This window comes from Mytilus galloprovincialis, chromosome 7 (genome assembly GCF_965363235.1).
Source record: "Mytilus galloprovincialis chromosome 7, xbMytGall1.hap1.1, whole genome shotgun sequence".
Taxonomy (NCBI): domain Eukaryota; kingdom Metazoa; phylum Mollusca; class Bivalvia; order Mytilida; family Mytilidae; genus Mytilus; species Mytilus galloprovincialis.
Window position 1 is genome coordinate 93,107,788 of NC_134844.1, and position 22,580 is coordinate 93,130,367.

The 22,580-nt window shown below is 32.8% G+C and overlaps 1 protein-coding gene across 1 annotated transcript in view; it reads right to left on the minus strand.

Moving 5' to 3' along the window:
• The window catches only part of LOC143084004 (uncharacterized), a 144,855-nt gene that overhangs the window by 72,537 nt on the left and 49,738 nt on the right, over positions 1-22,580 (minus strand). The window contains exon 11 of the mRNA XM_076260411.1: positions 8,743-8,988. Coding sequence (XP_076116526.1) covers positions 8,743-8,988 — 246 coding nt within the window. The remainder of the gene's footprint in view (positions 1-8,742; positions 8,989-22,580) is intronic.

Sequence of the window (22,580 nt, forward strand, 5' to 3'; positions counted from 1 at the left end):
GCTTATATGACAATGTTAAGTATCGCTCAAATGACAACACTTTGTGACATAGATAGATAGCTTAGATAGTTTATTCTCATAAAACCATGCAAGTACAAAGGTTACAGAAATACAGCACAAACACACGCAAGAACACTCATCACAGAGAAACGCACAAACAAGTTATATAATAGTCCACACAACATGCAAACCGCAGAACATCAACGAACATCTTCTATCAAAAACAGACACCACAGGACATCACAAACAGTGACGCACTTACGTAACGAACATGTAATCTCAATTTTTATACAATTATTTTTACAATACCAGTCCAAACAATTTTCATGACAATGATGGTATTGAAAGGCAATTTTATAATTATTTGGACTAACACATAATCGAAACCATAACAGAAACATAAAAAATAAATACATGAATGTTGGATGTTGGATGTACAAATACTGAGACACTTCGTATAGCAATGCAAATTCACACTCGGTATAACATTCACATTCGGGATTAGGTCACTTTCAGTATTAAGCAGACAGACGACATAGATGTTAGACCACAATCTAAGACGTGGTAAAAATGTCATTACTGAGTTTAGACACAAACACATAGTATAGATCGACCAATTCATGATGGTGTCCATAAAATATACAGAGTCATTTTTAATCTTTCCTCCTCATAACCAAGTTGGAGTAGTTTCTGTATATAAAGTCAGTATGGTGTGAACATACACGAGCATAAATAGTAAAAGTGACGATACCCAAATTTTAACTTGATCAGAGTTGTGGAAATAAGCATTATGTATGAGTTTCATAACATTTGGTTGAAGCAAACTTAAGTTAGGAAACGAAAACTTCAGCAATTTTTCCTTTTGTAAAGGGGCATAACTGTAGAATGGTAAAAGTGTCACCACCAACACGCAAACTTGATCTGTCATGTCTGTGTTTTGTAGTAATAAGCACTGTGTATAAGTTTTATAACATTTGGTTAAGTCAAACTAAAGTAAGAGAACAATTTTTTTTATTTGTAAAGGGACATTACTCTAGAACGTGATGCCACCCAAATTCCAACTTGATCTGTGTTTTGTGGTAATAAGTGTTGTGTAAAAGTTTCATAACATTTGATTTTGGCAAACTGAAGTTAGAGAACAAAAACCAATTTTGGGACGTACGCACGAATGGACATAAGGACGGTTAAAGGATAAAACTTAATGCCCCATCCGCAACGGCATGGCATAAAACATGACAGAGTCATTCAAATATTTACAATCTTGAACCACAGACTACCGTAATGTTCACAATTCCAGTAATTAGTGAAATACTGAAAAATAAGAGACAATCTTAATTTGAATGGTATCTCTTAATTATGAAGAAGGTTCTGGAAAACATTATTGAAATTCCATGAAATTTTGAAAATTTTTCGTATTATTATTTTTTTTTATCAACGTTAATCCTACACTGTATCTTCATGTGTACTTCAAAGAAAAACAAAACATCCATTATCATGTTTCTCAATTCAATAAAACATTGTAGAGGACAGAAAATTAAAAAAAAAAACAAGTTCAATGATTTTACCCAGATGCTGTTTAATATTGATTTTGTTTGAGTTCAAACAATTTCATGAAGGTTTGATAAAAGTAGTGCTATCCAAAACAATTTTTAACTAGAGGCTAGCTATGTCTCTTACCTTGGCCTATGTGCATATTCAAATTAGGACTCTCTCCAACATCGTAGATGAGTTTAGAATTCATGACAAAAATCTATGTTTTATTGACATTGTATTGTTGATGTTTATTTTCTCTATTTCTTCTTTAGTATTTGTACAAAACACAAAAGAGGGCAAACAAATCTTCATTTAAGGGCACTTATCCAATAAAGCGTGACAGTCTACTACCGATATTGGCAAAATTTTTCTTGTTAGTAGATCTTGCCTTGCTGATTATTTTGTGATTTACAGTGTCTATTTATCTATTTAAGTTTTATCATGTAAGGCAAATCGCAAAAAAAAAAAAACAATGGTAAAAATCAAAATTAAGGTGGTTCGGGCGGGGCATCTTAATTAAAATCCATATATTGTTTTAATAATTTGTCAAAATGGAATTTTTATCATGCTTTTCCAAAAATATAATAAAAAGTATGGGTCACAAGACTTTTTGTAACGCTGCAGGATATGAAAAATTGTCAGATTTTGTATAGATTATGCATGGAAAATCTAATTTTGTGTGATAAAAAGAAACTACAACATAGAATTTAAAGATAAAATGTGAGAAGATAGCTCTTATAACATGCTTCCAGATAACAATGGATAAGAAAAAGAATTCAAAGAGCAGAATACTCTGAGGGATACGATTGCCTTAGTTTTCATTGACACATGTATAGCAGTTCTGTCAACTTTTCATTAAGCAAATGCGCGAGATTTGGCCAAAAATGAAAGGATCAAAGAGGGAAAATAATAGATCCAAGGATACTGCCGCAAAAAAACATGAACATGCGCGAGTCTCACGCATTTTTGGCAGCCCTGGTACAGCTGGATAGTATTATTTTCAAAACTAATTCAACTGCATATGCAAAATGTAATAATCTGAATAGTCGCTCAACTTTAAATATAGCCAATCCCGGATACAAGTGTATGAGCAATGTACTTATTGTGTTTTATTTTTGTACTATAAATTCCAAGTTCACTTTCCACAGCAGTCACTGAGAGTGAGAGAAGGTATTTCACTTCGTTTCTTGTCACCGTTAATTCTAGGAGGAACCCCATTTCTAACTCTTCAATTATTAATTTCCTTTGGGTCCGTGGGCATGACTCCTTTCCGTACACACTCCTCTGTTTAAATTGAGATCGTTCTTAATATAATACGACGTTTATCGACATCTTACGAATTAATTTTTGTTGACGAGTCGTATTGTATTTCAACTTACGATTTTGACGGAAAATACTTCCAGAAGGTAGACAACTCGAAACGATAATATGGAAGACTCCATTTCGGCTAAAGGGGTGTTATAAGTAAACACTACATTTATTTTAATTTAAATGATGAATATGATTTAATATTATGCAACAACAATAACCCTCAATAGCAGACAGACATAGAAGAATCATATGAGTTTTAAATTAATCAATGAAGCGGGAAATACAGAGCAACCACTCAATCTGATACCCCTAGAAATCAAGAAAACTATACGCATGCGCATTAATACAAATACAAATGGAACAAGAACGTTTATTAAATGATATGATGGATAGTTCTCCATTTCTTTATGTGAGTACAGTATCAAATATCAGTTTCATAACGGTAAAATATGGAAAAACTCCACTGTGATGTGCAGTTCTTATATGACAGAAATAGAATTATTGGAATTCAAAGAACTCACGCATTTATCAAAACTGGGGAATTCCCTCTGACGTGTTTCTAAATTTATAAAAACACTAAATATAAATACTGCTTAATTCTGATTTTCCGTGTTCTTAAAAACACGCATATAGGTCAAGGGAATTATCAAACATGAAGATTATGAGAAGAACATTATAGGAAAGTTGTTTATGTTCAATCCTTTTGGTTGTTTTACCTTTTAAAGCAAGACAATCATAGAATCTGAGATGTTGCTGAATGTTTAGAATAAAACGGTTGACGTGAGGGAATGCAGCCCTAAGTCAACGGTAAAAGTCTACAGATTGCTTGAAAGCAATCGTATCCCAAAAATGGGGTCACCGAACTTGTGTCCTTGCTACATATTAAAATAGGTAAATTAATAACACTTTCTATTATAAAATTTCTTTATCTGAGTTATCTCCCTTACTATAAGAGTTATTTCCCCTTATATTGCAAAATGGAAAAAATTATTTTAACTAAAATAATGTGTTTCTTTTTTAGAAAAATACAGCTGTAAATATGATAATTTTCTACATCAATATTAAAAGTATACACATGAATTACATACAATTTTCAAAATTTGCACATTTCATTAACATACCTGCCAACTGTCACTATTTGTGGGGGATTTCCCCCATGGAGGCTCCCAAATTGAAATTTTGAAAGAGCATTTTTGTCCACAATTTTAAACAAAACAATTAATTTAACAATGATTTTCGGCTTATATAAGTATGAAGAAGCCAAAAAACAACAACATTAAAATGTATTTGAAAGCCCCATTGAAGGTCTTTTAGAACTATGACAGCCATCTTGCATGCAAAACCCCCATGGGCATTTTAAAAAGTTGGCAGGTATGCATTAAAGATGTAGACCAATTGTTATCTGCTACTTCAAAATCCAAGATGGAGGAAGACACCCGAGCCACCTTAAAGGGCAATTATTCCAACAAGGAGTCATCGGAAGATGTTCTATATATGTTTTTGAATTATATACCCTAATGATGATTGTTGCAAAGTTTGGTGAAATTTGGCACAGTAGTTTCAGAGGAGAAGATTTTTTCTAAAAGTAAACAGACAATGACGACAACGAACGCCAATTGATGAGAAAAGCTCACTTGGCATAAAAAAAATAAAGGTGACTGCATGAATGAAATGATAAACAAAATAATAAAATGCATAACTTTTCAAGAATGCTTAAATTTTAAATTTTAAGTGATAATTAAGAAGTTCTGTGCACTCCGGTTTTCAAATATTTCTATAGCAAGTGCATTTAAGTCTTTGAGATTTTTTTCCCTTCTTATTATTTTTTGTTCTTTCAGAGTAACAATTTTCTAGGACAGAAACAACTCTTCTTAAATCTGAGCTTGTACCTGACATGGTCTGTAAACATTTATACGAAAGAAGAAAAAGTTAAATCATAAAATGAATTGTTTTGTTTCAGCTATTTGTGAAAATTTGTGCAGACGGTCAGTAAACAAGAGGCTCCAAAGATGCAATTTATTTTTTCTTTCCAACTTTTATACATTTGTATAGTTTCTTCCAAAAAAAATGCAAAAATGGAAAAAAAATCATAATTTAAGGGCAATAGTTGACCTAAGGGCCAACTGAGGATATTAACCAGGTTGACTTATTGGTTTATCTTATATCCTGACCATTTTTGAAATTATTATTGCTACCAATCTATCAAAGTTAGACAAACGAATCATAAACATTTTCTTTTTCATTTCTAAAATCTGAAATAAGAAAAATTGAACCCCACCAATTTTTTTCACCTCACCCTTTCCCTTATTCCAAAAATGATCTCAATTCAAATTTCTAATGGAGTTTTCAACAATAACTACTCATTTAAATACATCATTAAATATAAAATGTCATACAATCATGATTAAGGTTGATTTAACTACTATTCTGGACAAAGCAAGATAACTTCAATGCAACATTTTATATTGGCAAATTTCCAATGAAGTTCATGAAACTAAAGTTTTTGGCAAATTTCCAATATACATAATCTAATAGCAGTTTAGGTGAGCTATTAAAAAGAGTTTCAAATACTAACCTTACATTGCTTTTAAATTATGTTTTGTACTTAAGTAAAAAAATTGTCCATTAACCTGGAAACCCTTTCCCCCCTTTTTTGCACCTTATTCCTTAACGGTTTGAGCAATAACTCCCAAAGACAATTCTTACCATCCCTTTGTGGTATTCCAATATCCAAAATCTAAATACATGGTTAGATTCATCATATCAAAGAAACCCAAGAATTCAATGTTTGATGAAATTAAATAAAGTTCAATTTGGACCCTTTAGACCTCAATGTGGACCAATTTGATAACCGGTCCTAAATATCAAAATATCTAAATACATGGTTAGATTCAGCATATTGAAGAACCCCCATATATTGAATTTTTGTTGAAATCAAACAAAGTGTAATTTTGGACCCCATTTGGACCAACTTCTAAACTGGGCCCATAATCAAAAAACTAAGTACATGTTTAAATTCAGCTTATCAAAGTACCCCAAGAATTCAGTTTTTGTTCAAATCAAACTAAGTTTAATTTTGGACCCTTTGGACCTTAATGTAGACCAATTTGAAAACGGGACCAAAAGTTAAGAATCTAAATACATGTGTCATTGGTTAGATTCGGTATATCAAAGAACCTCAATAGTTCAATTTTTGATGAAATCAAACAAAGTTTAATTTTGGACCATTTTGGCCCCTAATTTGTTGGGACCAAAACTCCCAAAATCAATACCAACCTTCCTTTTGTGGTCATTGACCTTGTGTTAGAATTTCATAGATTTCTATTAACTTATACTAAATTTGATGTGCAAAAACCAAGAAAAATGCTTATTTTGGGACTTGTTTGTGGCCCCTTATTCCTGAACTGTTGGGAATTAAACTCCCAAAATCAATCCCAACCTTCCTTTTGTGGTCATAGACCTTATGTTAAAATTTCATAGATGTCTGTTTACTTATTCTAAAGTTATTGTGCGAAAACCAAGAAAAATGCTTATTTGGGTCCTTTTTGGCCCTAAACTGTTGGGACCAAAACACCCAAAATCAATCCCAACCTTCTTTATATGGTCATAAACCTTGTGTTTAAATTTCATAGATTTCTATTTGTTTTACTAAAGTTGGACGAAGACGACGACGACGCCAACGTGATACCAATATACGACTAAAAAATTTTCAATTTTTGCGGTCGTATAAAAAAATTGAATGGTAATTTCGTGTCGATATGCAAATCTACATATTATAACCTCAGAAACTTTGTTGCGTGGAGTATAAAAATGCAACTATGGGTAAAAACCATCTTTCAATGGTATTAGATTAAATCCTTATATCATTGATTACTCGCAAACCATACTGTTTATCTACAATGATTTCAAAATGCAAAAAAGGGTAACAAGAGTGCACACCCTGAAATGTCTCGCCTTCTTTACTGACCATTGATTTTATGTTAATAGTCATAAATATAAAGTATACTACAAGTATCACATAAACTTAACATGATCCAAGAAAATGAGGGCAAGGTCAGATAAACCATACGGGAAATACATGTACACATTTCAATCATTCAATACACTAAATATAGTTGACCTATTGCTTATAGTTTCGAAGAAACAGTCTAAACCAGGAAAACTAAACATTAACCAATGAATCATGAAAATGAGGTCAAGGTCCGATGTTAACCAGACGTGTACAGTTTAAAAACTCATCTCCTTATTATCATCATAAACCATTTATTGTGTTACTTTGCCACAGGTTGGTCAAACTAGTGTTTACAAATCATTTAGAAAATTGCCATTCAGTTTTTTTTTGCTGCAATGACATGCTACACTTTCATTTTTTGAAATCCAGAACTTTCCTTATTAGTTTCGCTTTTGAAAAAAAACCGCATGTCAACAAGTAAGACAAAAGTAAAAGTTTGCCAAAATCACCAAACATAGCGTGCCTGTGTACTGCACGTAGTTTTAAAATTCCGATACTAAATTTTCCGTTTTTACGCTGCTATTTCCTCTTTTTTAATGCAAACTCGGTTGGCACATTGATAGATAAAACATAACAAATATCAAAACAAGTAAAATAAAATATCATAAATAGAAAACATTGGCCCCGAGGATTTATGTTATGTTCCGGAGATCATGGAATTATGATATGAAAGAATTTTTTAGAAATCCTCTTTCCGCTAACAAATACAACAAAAACAATTTCCAGTTAGAGGACAGTGCTGTTTCGTGCCCATCATTTGATAAGGTATATACATCTGTAAATTAAAATGTTAGATGTGACGGTCAAGTATTTAGTCTTTACTTGAACATTGTTATGTTCAAAAACAGTCTAAACAATAACTAATTATTACCAACATTTTGCAGTAAGAAAATATTTCACATATTCGGAATAAAATCCTGACAATACATGTAAATGAAAATATTTCATGTTAAAAAAAAGAATTTCTAACAGTGACAAAATGTAGTAATACACAAAACAGATAGCGTGCAGATGAACTCCGACACCTTCATAGCATACTATATAAGGGTTTTACTTGTTTTTGGCATGCAGTTGTTAACCTTGCAGTCCTCTTTAACAGTTTGTTTACGGGTAAACATTGCGTCATTGGCAGTCGTACAACAACAACATGTCAATATTTTTTTTCTTCTTTTCTTTTTATGCTTTATTTTTTATACATATTTCATGTTTATTTCTTTCCTTATATTTAAAATTTCATGTGAAAAATGAACAAACCACTCTGTATTTCTGACCGTATTTCCTTCTTTACATGGAAAGTTTTGCATCGCTTGTTGACATAGGGAAAGGGTTCCTTTAGACACATTCGTGTTTCAAGGTCGACAAAACTGTTTTTGAGAAAACCCCTCAAAGGGATCGTTTCCAAGGCGCTCGTTGTTAGAAAAATGGTTTAAACTGTGCACTGTTAAAGGGCTGAGAACCTTAAATCTTTTAAAATAGATTGAGAATGTGTCCATGGGACTCACATGATGCCCTGTTTGCATATAATGTTACAAAGGGACATAACTCAAGAGCGTTAAAAGGGACGCCACCAAATTTAAAAAAATTGTTGTTAGTTTTGTGGTAATGATCATAGTATATTAGTTTCAAACAAGAATGTGTCCATAGTACACGGATGCCCTACTCGCACTATCATTTTCTATGTTTAGTGGAACAAGTAATTGGCGTGACAATCTATTTTGGCATGCAAAGCATGCGGTATTGAGGGATAATTGCATATGACTGGGTTTTGTGGGGTAAAATTTTCAAGTATTGTTTCTCAATAATGCTCGGACAGACGTTCAGACGGACATGGGTAACACTTTATTCCCCCTCTAATGTGACAGGGGCATAAACAAACATGCTCTTACCTGGATTTATAAGAATCCATTTTCTTGTTTGGACGTCAAGACCACAGCGACCTTCTAGAAGAGAGATACCATCTGTAGGATGTCTCCCTTCAGGAATGACGTCCCCCACTAATAGCTTCACCAGAGTACTTTTCCCGACGGCGAACTGGCCAGTCACCATACAGCGCATGTCATACGATTCGTAGGTACCTTTACCCGTTAAACGATTTAACTGTTGTTTTTTCTTCTTCATCAAGTTGTTATATTCTGTAAAAAAAACATGAATATAGTTTATTATATGAATACTAATGGTATCCGGGAGGAAAAAGATGATAAAATAAATGAGTAATGTGTCCATGGGACACAGATGATGCCCCCGCTTACTTATAACGTTAATATGAATGGACACAACTCAATAACAGTAAAAGTGACGCTACCCAAATTCATACTTGATCGAAGTTTTGTGGTAATAAGCATTGTGTATAAGCTTCATCACAAGTTGTAAAAGGCAAACTTAAGTTAGAGAACGGAAACGATAATTCAAGCAACTTTTCCATTTGTAAAGGGGCATAACTCTAGAATGGTAAAAGAGCTTCCACCTGCATTCAAACTTGATCTGTGTTTTGTGGTAATAACCATTGATTATAAGTTTCATACAATTAGGTTGATACCAACTAAAGTTATAGAGCGGTATACCAATTTAGGGACGTATATACGGCACGACTGACAAACAAGGGTAAACCTTAATGTCCCAATTTTTTTTTACTAAATATACAAATGAACAGTACAACTGACTATAACAACTAAAATTAATTATGAATATAACATTGACTGGCAGGGCCATACTTAAAAAGGTATAAGCTGTCAAATTCATGTTTATTTTCTCAAGTTTATTGATTTATGACATTGTCAAATATATATATCAAAATTACAAAGTCAAAAAAGAACAATAGATAATGCATGGACTCGTTACATTGTATCAGCATTGGTTGTATATTCTACACTAGATGTCACCTAATTATCCATCGAGATAACATCCCAAGACGGCAGAGTCATATAACCCGATATAAACATAAATATAAAAAGAAAGATAAACACATACAATCATATGAGGAAGATTTTTTCGGTGTCTCTTTGTTTTCATGTTACATCCTTGGTTTTCAAATATTCGTTTTGAGCGTTCCTAATGAAGGTAAATCTAGAAAAGCGCTTTGGACACATGAAATTCATACCTTGTTGTTTTCATTTTTTACAATTGATGTTTAACAGCTCTTAATTGTACATAGCTTTGGCAAACTATTTTCAAAGTAAGACAAATGCATAGTTTTTTTTATAACTTCCATCTTTTGCGTGAATTAAATAATGAAACTTTCTCAAAATTAATTAAAGAACAACTAAATTGATGAAAACATTTAACAGGCAGAGCTCAGACTTAAACAAGTCAATTTTTGTTTTTGACTCACAAAGGTCAATAAAATGCTCCACAGGGCACAGCTTGATACGACCGCAGAGGTCGAACCCTAAACAGCTGGGGCAAGTATGGACACAACATTCAAGCTTGATACAGGTCTAAATTTGGATTGTGATTAAATATTAGACACATCATAGGTTTCTAACACAGAATGAAGGTGGTCTAAGAACTTAAAAATTAAATTGGACATTTAGCTATTATTATTTTTTATAATGAATAACGAACAACATGTATGAACTAAGGTTAACAGAATGGCATATATGGGCGTTTTTCAATAAAAACATACTTTCTTGTCCTAGCCACTTTAAAAAAAATGTGTTTGATCTTTGCAAGTAATTTTTTGTGCAGTCAGTACATTGAATTAGATATAACACTTTTAAGCAAAGAAACAGTTTATTTTTTAGAGGGATAGATAAGATATTGATTCCTGAATGGTCCAAAACAACCAAAATGGCATGTCCCTAGACCGCCTGTTCAACATTCATACTCTAAAATATCGTAAAAAAATGTAGAAATAAATATTAATTTTACTTAATATAAGTTCTTTAATAATTCAAAAGTATGTTTAGAGCCAACATATTTTAATAAACACCCAAGAGAAAACGAAAACGGGATCAACCGGGATCCCAATGCAATCCCGGTGAAATTGTCGGGATAAGCCGGGATAAGCATCTGGAGGCGGGATCCCATTCGGGATAAATATCTGAAACTGGGATCCCATTCGGGATAACTGTCTGAAGCCGGGATTCCAGTCAAGATGAAACGGGATAAATATCGGACACTGGGATCCCAATCGGGGTAACTGTCTGAAGCTGGGATCCCAATCGGAACTGTTTAAAGCCGGGATCCCAATCGGGATGACTGTCTGAATCTGGGATCCCAGTCTAGTTAAAACGGGAAATTGTATGAACCATATATTATGTTGTTGAAAATATGTGTTTCTGTGGTCGGGTTGTTGTCTCTTTGACACATTCCCAACTTCCATTTTCAATTTTATTTTTATATGTCTCTGATAACATCAAGTACAGGTTATTGGTGTTAATTAACAATGCGTATGACACCAAAGCTGTCAGTTGAAGCCAATCACATTTAAGTGTCACTTAATATTCAGTTTGACAGATATTAATAAGTCAGAAAAATGCCGAGATTTTCGCGATAAAAATGACAGGGCGTCCGAGAAATGTCAACGAGTGTTTTACCAGAAAAGCTTGGGCGTTTCTGTTGTTCCCCAAGTTTCCATAAGTGCGTTTCTATTAGTTGTCGTCCGACATCAATGATAAGATAATGATCGACATCGTAAAACTTTGATTTCTCAACTTATGTAAACTGTAAAAAATCATAACCACGTGCTTTGTTTTCAACTGTACTGCCGCGGGACAGTTCGACCCTAGAAAATACTGACTACTGTCCTAAATAATGCGGCCACTATCTTATCCGCATGCACCATGTGCCGATTAATAAAGTATAATTGTCTTATATTTAGTAAAAACTGGCCAGTAATTAATACTTTTATGCGATACCCTTAATTTATTTATAATATGGGGACGGAGTCCCCAATTACGGAAGAAAAATCAATAAAAAAAAAAAAATCGGGAAAATTTCCCGAATTTTTGATTCTACTAATGAACTCAAAATCGTTAACTTTTTTTTTCAGATTTAGTTCCTGTTCCGGTTTCCCCCGCATTTGCGAAGAAATCTGTCTTGTTTGCATGAGACTTTGAAAAGAAATTTATTTGTATCAGTCTAGTAAAATATAAGATTGGAACTCAATACAATTTCATTTTTAATATTTGAAAAAAACGTTACCTGATGGAAGCGTTTCTTTTGTTTACATTGAATATGACGTCATAATTCAAACAACGTCACAGCTAAATCCCTAACCACAGAACCGATATCGGGAACGTTACGGTATTTCCGTTTCCTTTATTAACATGTTTGAGGTAAGAAAATAATACATACAGGCTTCGTCCCCATTCACAGGTGATGCCTGCCTCATATTACCGTTACGGAGACAGATCAACTTGGCCGATATAATTTGGGGCGAGATTGTCACGTCGACGTTTGTGTACTTGTAAAAACGTCATCAAAATTTGTTTACGCTGAATTATGGACAGGACGAAGATGAAGATGTTTTCAGATAAGTGCATTAATAATTTAATTTAACATGTGTATATGTGCATATAATGATTATAAAAATAATTTATTGAGGAACTATGATTTGTATGGTTTTTATCTGAGCAAATCAACATCAGAAAGTCTGAAAGCATAAACTGAAAATATATTTATTTTTAACATATACAATGAATAAACTTGTTAACTTGTCACATAACAGGCATAAATAGTAGGTATGTCAAAATTTAATTCAGTTGTGTGTATGTTTATTTGGTGAAAATAATAAGTCGCTATAGTTATTTATCGTCAGGGGATAAAAAAGGGGGAAGGTAATTAATTTGCCAAAAAAATAAAATAACCTTCCAAGACTTCATAATTATTTGGACTAGCTTCCAATCTACTGTATTCTATAAAAATTAAACATGCAATAATATTTCTATTGAATTTGTTGCTTCAAAACGTATTGAACAAATGATTCTTTGTGGATTTTTTTGATACTTTTAGGGGATATACTGATCTTTTTAAATGGAGCTTCCAACGAAACAGATTGCATGCAGATATTCCAGTTACCATAATTTACTCAGCAATTCTAGTTGGAAGTACAGAGACAGCAAATTGATTAACAGAAAGGAAAACATGACATGTATCCTTTTGCATAAATAACCCAGGATTCCCAGTGGCAGTGCAATTTGAATTGGTGCATGTATATCCTGCTGGTATTTATTTTTGGGATCCCGCTTTTTTTTCCGGGAATCCCAGTATATTTCCACTGGGATTTACATCGGGATCCCGCTTCTTTTACGGGAATCCCGAAATTTATCCCAATACATTTACATCGGGATCCCGCTTATTTAGCGGGAATCCCGAAATTTTATCCCAGTGGGATCCCAATCAAAATCCCACAATATCCCAGTGGGATCCCACCTAATTCCACCGGGATAAAATTTCGGGAATCCCGGACTTTTGGCGGGATTCCCGAAATTTTATCCCGGTGGAATTAGGTGGGATCCCACTTGGAATCCCATCAAAATTCCAGCCGGGATTCCAGTGGAATTCCAGATTTATTTTCTCTTGGGCAGCTTTTAACATAGGATTTTTTATTTCAGAAGGTGTGTCCCTAACACAATGTCCACTACGAAAAGAAGTCATTAAAACTTGATAATAAACAGTTTTATAAAATCAATGTAATTTTTTGTTTGCAAGAGATATAAACATTAGGGTCTTACAAAAGAAGTGATGCTTTTATAACGGCAACTAAATTGTTGGTAAGAAAAATTGAGCACATCAAATGGACCAGAGTGATACCGTATTTTTGTAAATGTCCACTACGAAACGGGTCAAATCTCCTTCAGTAACTGGTTTTAAAATTATGAAAAAAATATCAGCGTACAGCTTAATAATGCTTTGATGAATACAGTCAGTCTTGTTACTATTGCAATATAGGGGTTGTGAGAAAAAAATAAAACATGTGAATATGTCCCCTACGAAACGGTCACTTACGAAACAAGTTTGGGAAAAAAACGTTTCGTAGTGGACACTACCACTACCATGCAGTCTTTTTTTTTACTATTTTTTCAATTATATTCGTGCAAAGCAAATAACAAAGGTTAGTTTCATGTAATTTTTGTTATGTTTTTATTAACATAGAATAGGGTTGATGTCAACTACAAAACTTTTTGTCCACTACGAAACGGTTTTGTCAACTACGAAACGCATCAAAATGTCCACTACGTAACATGAGCTGTACCTTCATATGTGAAATACTGTCTAATCTTTATCGATAAAAAATGGTTCTCCAATTCAGAAAAAAATCAGATTTTTCTAGTATATAAAGTAAACAAACTGGAATGTCTAGGAAACATTTAAAATTGCAAAAATATGTGTGTTTAGAAGCAGTTTCGTAGGAGACAAAAGTCCCCTACGAAACAGTACACAAATTATGAAAATAATATATCATTTTAAAGAGTATTTAAGATTGCCCTTTTTGTTTACAAACAGGTCTATAATAGAGGTATTCAAAATAACTCTTGAAAATAAATTTTAGACAGTTGATTTTCCATTTTTTTTAGGTCTGAAAAGAACGCTTTTATTGAAAAACGCCAATATACACAACGAAAGTATTAAATAATAAAACAACAATTGAATATATGATGGTGCAACAATAGGTTTAAAATAAATAATAATCTTATAATATTGGACTCTTATTTGTTCTTGTAATATCTATTAGTGGTGTTTCAATCAAAATTCGACATTTATTATTTATTCTATAACAGGGGCCCAGGGACTCCAGTATTTGTAATATTCCTCTACAGAGTGGTTTTTAAAATGTTTTTTTTCTAAGTTCAAGTGTTCCTTTAAATAGTTTTTTAAAGCATTTAAATTTGGCAAAACATCTTGTAATTGCGTTTGGAAAATATAGTATTTTGAAAGCAGGATATTCTTATTTTTAACAAAATTCAATTTAACATTTTCGTAGATACCAAATAGAATAATCATAATATTCAAAGGCAGTTCAATATTTGTCATTTCAAAAATCCAGATGTTTCGTGCATGCCAGAGATACCATCGGACAGCTTTAAAATAAATGTTCTATGGTCTCTGGTCCTTCTTTGCAAAATGTACATATGTTGCTACTATCTATTTTCAGCTTGTATAGAGTAGTGAATTAGTTCTAAAAATTATATGGATAATTATATATTGGAACCAGCAAAATTTAGTGCTTCTAGTGTATTTTTTCCAGTTAATACCGGTCATATTAAGATGGTTCTCCCATTTTTCCCTTGCTGCAAAAGTAATATATTTCTCATTCAATACTAATTGTACATGTTCTTTGAACCTTTTTTGATTCAAAGAAGATACTTATGTTAAAAGGTAGTATTACTTAAATATTGTTCGTGTTTAACCACTCATTAAGCGAGTGTGCTATTCCAAAGTAATGTAAACTATTTGGCCTAAATTGATATAATTGTTGGAAAATTTGAAATGACATAACCTTGCCCTGATAATCTAACAAGTCTTGCACTGTCCAAATTCCAGTGTTTGCCCAGTTTTTATTGTAGACACTTGAACCACCAATTGTAATGTTTCTACCTCCCATAAAGAAGAATTTCATCACTTCATCTTGGTTTTCTAGCGTGGCTTTTCCAAGCATCAAAAGCCTCTTGCCAAAATTTATTTGATGACCTTTTAATAGGCCCAATATAACTTAATTCAATAAAATGTATTTGCTCCTCAATAGAGACTAACCTCACCTACTTTGAATTTGAATTATACAGCCGTCTTACCCATGAAAGTTTCAGTCCCTGTCTAAATGCTGTTAAGTTTAGCATTTTCAAACCACCCATATAATAATCTTGACATAAAAGATCTCGTTTGACCTTATCTGGTTTATTACTCCAGATAAAAGCATACATTTTATTTGTTACATTACATAAAAGAGGGACGAAAGATACCAGAGGGACAGTCAAACTCATAAATCCAAAATAAACTGACGCCATGGCTAAAAATGATAAGGACAAACAGACAAACAAAAGTACACATGACTGAACATAGATAACTAAAGAATAAACAACACGAACCCCACCAAAAACTAGTTGTTCCGGAAGTGTAAGCAGATCCTGCTCCACATGTGGCACCTGTCGTGTTGTTTATGAGATAACAAATCCGGTAAATAGTCTTATTCGGTAGGTCACATTACATATTCTCATCTGGTCTATGGATAGATAGAAACAGATGATTTAATTTAGATATGACCAAAGTTTTTTATGTTTTAAAATGGTAACCTTTCCAAAAGGATGAGATACTGTTTTTGGCATTTTTTTGTGTTGTCTATATAATCTAAAACTGGCCTATAATTTAAATTTATCATTCTGTCTAGTCAACTGAAAAAGTAATTCCAAGGAGCTTAAATGTACTGGAGCCCCATTTCAATCCCCACTTTACACAAATTTGATCCAGGCTATGTTTTTTGCTACCTATAAGAAAAACACTTGTTTTTTCTATATTAATCTTAAGTCCCGAGATTTCAGTATAGGTGAATTGGAGAACTCAAAGAGATGCATCCAGCGATTTAGGCGAGCCATCTAATATCGATGATGTATCATCTGCATATTGAGAAAGTACAAATCCTGTCTCATCTATAGTAATACCTTTTATTTCCTTATTATTTCTTACCAAAATGCCTAATATTTCTGCACATAACAAGAACATATACGGGGATGAAAGATCTTCCTGTCTTCAGCCTCTCTCTACAGTGAAAATTTCTGACAGAGAACAGTTTTGTGTCACTGCAGCTGTTATAATTGTTATAGAAGGTTTTAACCCAGGATATAACTGATTCACCAAAATCAAAATATCTTAATGTATCATAAAGAAAGGACCAAGATATGGAATCGAATGCCTTCTCAAAATCAATCAGCAAGAGAAATCCTAGAATATTATTATCTCAATAAAATGTAGAATATCATATATTTAAAGACAATTTTCCCCTAGTATATACCTACCAGGAACAAAACCAGATTCGAACTTATTAATTTTGACAAAACAGATTTTATTCTCTCTGCTTTACAGCTTGATGCCAATTTATATGTAGAATTTAGAAGAGTAATAGGTCTCCAATTTGAAAGAAATTGTTTTGGTTTACCATCTTTTGGAATACATGTAATCACTCCCTGCCTCTGGGTGACGGACATTTGACCCTTCTTCAATCCACCACTTCTTGACCAAACATCATGATCATATTGTCCCTGAAGTTTTTTTTGTCTATACATTATAAATTATGCTTTTTTATGATCAATCTCTTCCAGATTTTCTACTGTAAGTGCATTTTCTTCTAATTGTTTTTTAATTTTAAAATAATTTCATTTTTAATTTTTATACCCGCCGTTTTTTTATAAGAGGCATATGAAATAGTTTTACCGCATATTTCTGTGAGTAAAGTTTCGAAAAATAACTGGTCATCAACAGTAAATTCAATTTCAGAGTTGTAAAATTTCATCTCTATATATCTTGGCAGCATATTTTTCTTTTAATGTACTTTTTTTTATATCTTTAACATAGTCAGTATTATGAAAAGGGGAATTATTAAATTTCAAAAGGCCTCTGCCTTTTATAAATTCATTAATCTTGAAAGAAAAGATCACTGGTGAATGATCACACCTGTAACTATTATCAATTTTAACATCACTATTAAGGTGAAAAATATTATCAGAAATCAGAAAATAGTCTAAACGAGATTCTTTTCCTTCAAGTAAATCTTTTCACATTGGGGTATAATTCTCTAAATGGATCAACTAGATTAAAGTCTTCCATTAGCTGTAATACTTTTTCTCTAGACTTTGGGTTGTTAATTTTAACATAATTATGAGTGTCAAGATTAAAAGTTTGAATGAGGTTAAAATCATCACAAAGAATACAAGATTGGTTATCAAATTCCTCAATAATTTCTGCCACTTTTTGATAAAAGCAAGGAGTGTCTACATTTTGCCCATATTAAGGTAATTTTTGGTTCTTCAATTGTAATATTCAATCCAACAAGGTTTTCCACCCTAATCTTTTTTAACTTTGTGAATTTGAAGATCAAAGTTTCCATTAAAAAAGATGGTCACACCTCTCTGATTGAATGTAAATGAATTGAAAAGGCATTCTCCCTTCCACTGATTTTTAATGTTCCTATAAATTCATATTACGTTTAATTTCCTAACTGTCATTCTTTTGAACACGCAAAGACATTTTTCCATTCTATGTGGTTATGGCAAAAAAAAAAAGGTCACACAAGAAGCACAAGTATACAAATGTCCATTGTTTTGTCTTCAAATCTGATCCAGTCAGACTTGTCAATATATTTATCAGATGATGTTGTCTGTATAACACATTCCTTATTTTTGAAAAACAGTTTTAGTTAAATAAACTATATGTATGTAGGACTCAGAAACGCGATGGTACTCCGAACTGCGATGGTCACGCTGAAGTGCGATGGTGAAATTGTGACATTAATTTGTTGATATCTACGCTGAAGTGCGATGGTGGTTGCGCTGTAGGTCTATCTTTGACATTGAGTAAAAGTAAAAATGTACATGAGCTGTTAAAATGAAATCACATTATTTATATTTTACAAAAGTAGCTACTGCTTTTTTCAATGTAATTTTATTTTCCAATTTTCCAATTTCACGCAGTAGTATAGATTCAGATAACGGGTGTTCAAGAGCGAAATATTTTGTTTTTATTAAGGTTGTATGTCTATACGATAACACTTAGCAGGGTTCATTTCAGTTTTTCAAATGTTTTGACAAACACAACCATTATTCCTATTTATTATGTTAGTAAGTACATGTAGGGAGCAGTCAGGTTAATTTTTGCCTACCATGTTGCAGACAGTTAACACTGTAACCGCAATTAAATAAGATCAGAGCGACGGTGATTTTACAAATCAGGATTTCTCTCGAGATTAAAAAACATTACAAAAACATTGCTAATACTCTCAATTATTTTTTTATTATTAAATTGTCCACATAAAATCACGAGAATCTTACTTAATTAAACCATAAATTAACTTTAATATTTAAAATTATATCATTTATTTCAGTTGTATTTATCGTGCGGCATTATTTTAAACATAGGATAGCCCATTTGCTGACCAAATTCATCTTTCAGTCCCGTTGCTGCCCGACATAGTTAAAAATATACTACCACATGTAATGCTCAAAACTACTATAAACTTGAATCGTTCTTTTCTTTCTTTTTCCTTTCATTTCCTTTGTGAGCATGATAAAAAGTAAAATCACAAAAATACTGAATCAATTTGGGAAGTCCATAATCACATGGCAAAATCAAATAACAAAACACATCAAAAACGAATGGACAAGAACTGTCATATTCCTGACTTTTCGATTCGCTCGTGTAGGTAACAATGTTTTCTATTTTAACGAGAGAAATTTATGTATTACTGAAAAATTATTACACCAGGGTTTTCGATATCACAAACTAGTCAAAACATTTACTAAATTTTATCATCGGTATAAAGACATCATTCGTAAATATAGCTCAACATGCAGACTTCTAATACGTTCAGGTATTTCACATCCAATTTTTTATGGTAATATTCTTTATAAAGCACAAAGGTGTCAGTATTCACCTCAGAAACTTACAAAACCTTTGAATAGACTTATTAAGAAGGGATATAATTACGATACTGTTGTCAATTTAGTCATTAAAGATTGCATATTTTGGCGTTAATATTAAGTCACTGATAAGGTCTTTGCATCGGAACTAAACACATGTATTCTAAAAACAGTTGTTGGCATGACACGGGTTATGTTCTTCTCATATATGTTATGATGGTATGATACTAAACCCCTAACGGGAAGGATTGTGCCTGATGTTCATATGATGAAATCATAATCTTTCAGTCAGTTTAATTGAAGTCTGGAGCTGGCATGTCAGTTAACTGCTAGTAGTCTGTTGTTATTTATGTATTATTGTCATTTTGTTTATTTTCTTTGGTTACATCTTCTGACATCAGACTCGGATTTCTCTTGAACTGAATTTTAATGTGCGTATTGTTATGCGTTTACTTTACTACATTGGTTAGAGGTATAGGGGGAGGGTTGAGATCTCACAAACATGTTTAACCCCGCCGCATTTTTGCGCCTGTCCCAAGTCAGGAGCCTCTGGCCTTTGTTAGTCTTGTATTATTTTAATTTTAGTTTCTTGTGTACAATTTGGAAATTAGTACGGCGTTCATTATCACTGGACTAGTATATATTTGTTAAGGGGCCAGCTGAAGGACGCCTCCGGGTGCGGGAATTTCTCGCTACATTGAAGACCTGTTGGTGACCCTCTGCTGTTGTTTATTATTTGGTCGGGTTGTTGTCTCTTTGACACATTCCCCATTTCCATTCTCAATTTTATTTGTACAGGCATTTTCAAGTGTAGAAAATGGTGGATTAAACCTGGTTTTATAGCGATAACCCTCTCACTTTGATGACAGTCTCATCAAATTCCGTTATATTTACAATGATGCGTTAACTAAACAGACACCATAAATAAAATAGTTAAAATATGGGTACAGCAGTCATCATCGTGTAACAATTTTAAAAGTAACAATTTAACAGAACACCAAAACATCTATCTACAAACACATTCATTGATTCGTGTGTCTGACGTCAGAAAATTTTATACGTCACATATATTTGCCGTTCAAACTACATACAAACAATTTTGAAATTTCACATAGGCAATGTTAGCATACACATTCATCTAGAAAACCCTATACTCCTGCTTGAAAATCAATGTTGTATTTGAACATTTATATTGAAAAACATCATAATATTCGAACGTCATGCAAAACCATCGCAATTCAGCGAAGCGACAATAAACATCACTTTAAAAGTGGTCTATATTTTACATATTCTAACTTAAACTCATTTGTGTCAGTCTGTATCTGATGAAAAAAAAGTAAAACATAGCAATAGCATTAAGCACATTTTAGCAGTTCAGAATAATACTAAATAAAAAGCAAGAGCAAAATTATAAATAACCCAAGAGAAAACGAAAACGGGATCTATCGGGATCCCAATGCAATCCCGGTGAAATTGTCGGGATAAGCCAGGATAAGCATCTGGAGGCGGGATCCCATTCGGGATAAATATCTGAAACTGGGATCCCATTCGGGATAACTGTCTGAAGCCGGGATTCCAGTCAAGATGAAACGGGATAAATATCGGACACTGGGATCCCAATCGGAACTGTTTAAAGCCGGGATCCCAATCGGGAAAACTGTCTGATGCTGGGATCCCAGTCTAGTTAAATTGGGAAATTGTATGAACCATAATTAATTTATGTTGTTGAAAATATGCAAGTGTTTTGTTTGTGTACTAGTATACAAATGTGTCTATAATAACATAAAGTATAGGTTATTGGTGTTAATTAACAATGTGTATGACACCAAAGCTGTCAGGTGAAGCCAATCACATTTAAGTGTCACTTAATACTCAGTTTGACAGATATTTATAAGTCAGAAAAATGCCGAGATTTTCGCGATAAAAATGACAGGCGTCCGAGGAAATGTCAACGGGTGTTTTGCCAGACAAGCTTGGGCGTTTCTAATGTTCCCCAACTTCTCATAAGTGCGTTTCTATTAGTTGTCGTCCGGCATCAATGATAAGATAATGACTGACGTCGTAAAACGTTGGTCTCTCAACTTATGTAAAATGTAAAAAAAAATTATGACCACGTGCTTTGTACTGAACAGTTTGACCCAAGAAAATACTGTCCTAAATAATGCGGCCACTATCTTATCTGCATGCACCATGTGCCGATTACTAAAGTATTCTTTTCTTATATTTAGTAAAAACTGGCCAGTAATTAATACTTTTATGCGATACCCTTAATTTATTTATAATACCGTTACGGAGACAGATCAACTTGGCCGATATAATTTGGGGCGAGATTGTCACGTTGACTTTTGTGTACTGGTAGAAACGTCATCAAAATTTGTTTACGCTGAATTATGGACAGGACGAAGATGAAGATGTTTTCAGATAAGTGCATTAATAATTTAATTTAACATGTGTATATGTGCATATAATGATTATAAAAATAATTTATTGAGAAACTATGATTTGTATGGTTTTTATCTGAGCAAATCAACTTCAGAAAGTCTGAAAGCATAAACTGAAAATATATATATATACATGCATGATTGCCATGAATAAACTTATTTTAAACTTGTCACATAACAGGCATAAATAGTAGGTATGTCAAACTTTAATTCAGTTGTGTGTATGTTTATTTGGTGAAAATAATAAGTCGCTAGTTATTTATCGTCAGGGAATAAAAAAGGGGGAAGGTAATTAATTTGCAAAAAAAATAAAATAACCTTCCAAGACTTCATAATTATTTGGACTAGCTTCCAATCTACTGTATTCTATAAACATTAACATGCAATAATATTTCTATTGAATTTGTTGCTTCAAAACGTATTGAACAAATGATTCTTTGTGGATTTTTTTTTATACTTTTAGGGGATATACTGATCTTTTTAAATGGAGCTGCCAACGAAACAGATTGCATGCAGATATTCCAGTTACCATAATTTACTCAGCAATTCTAGTTGGAAGTACAGAGACAGCAAAGGAAAACATGACATATGTATCCTTTTGCATAAATAACCCAGGAATCCCAGTGGCAGTGCAATTTGAATTGGTGCATGTATATCCTGCTGGTATTTATTTTTGGGATCCCGCTTTTTTTTCCGGGAATCCCAGTATATTTCCAC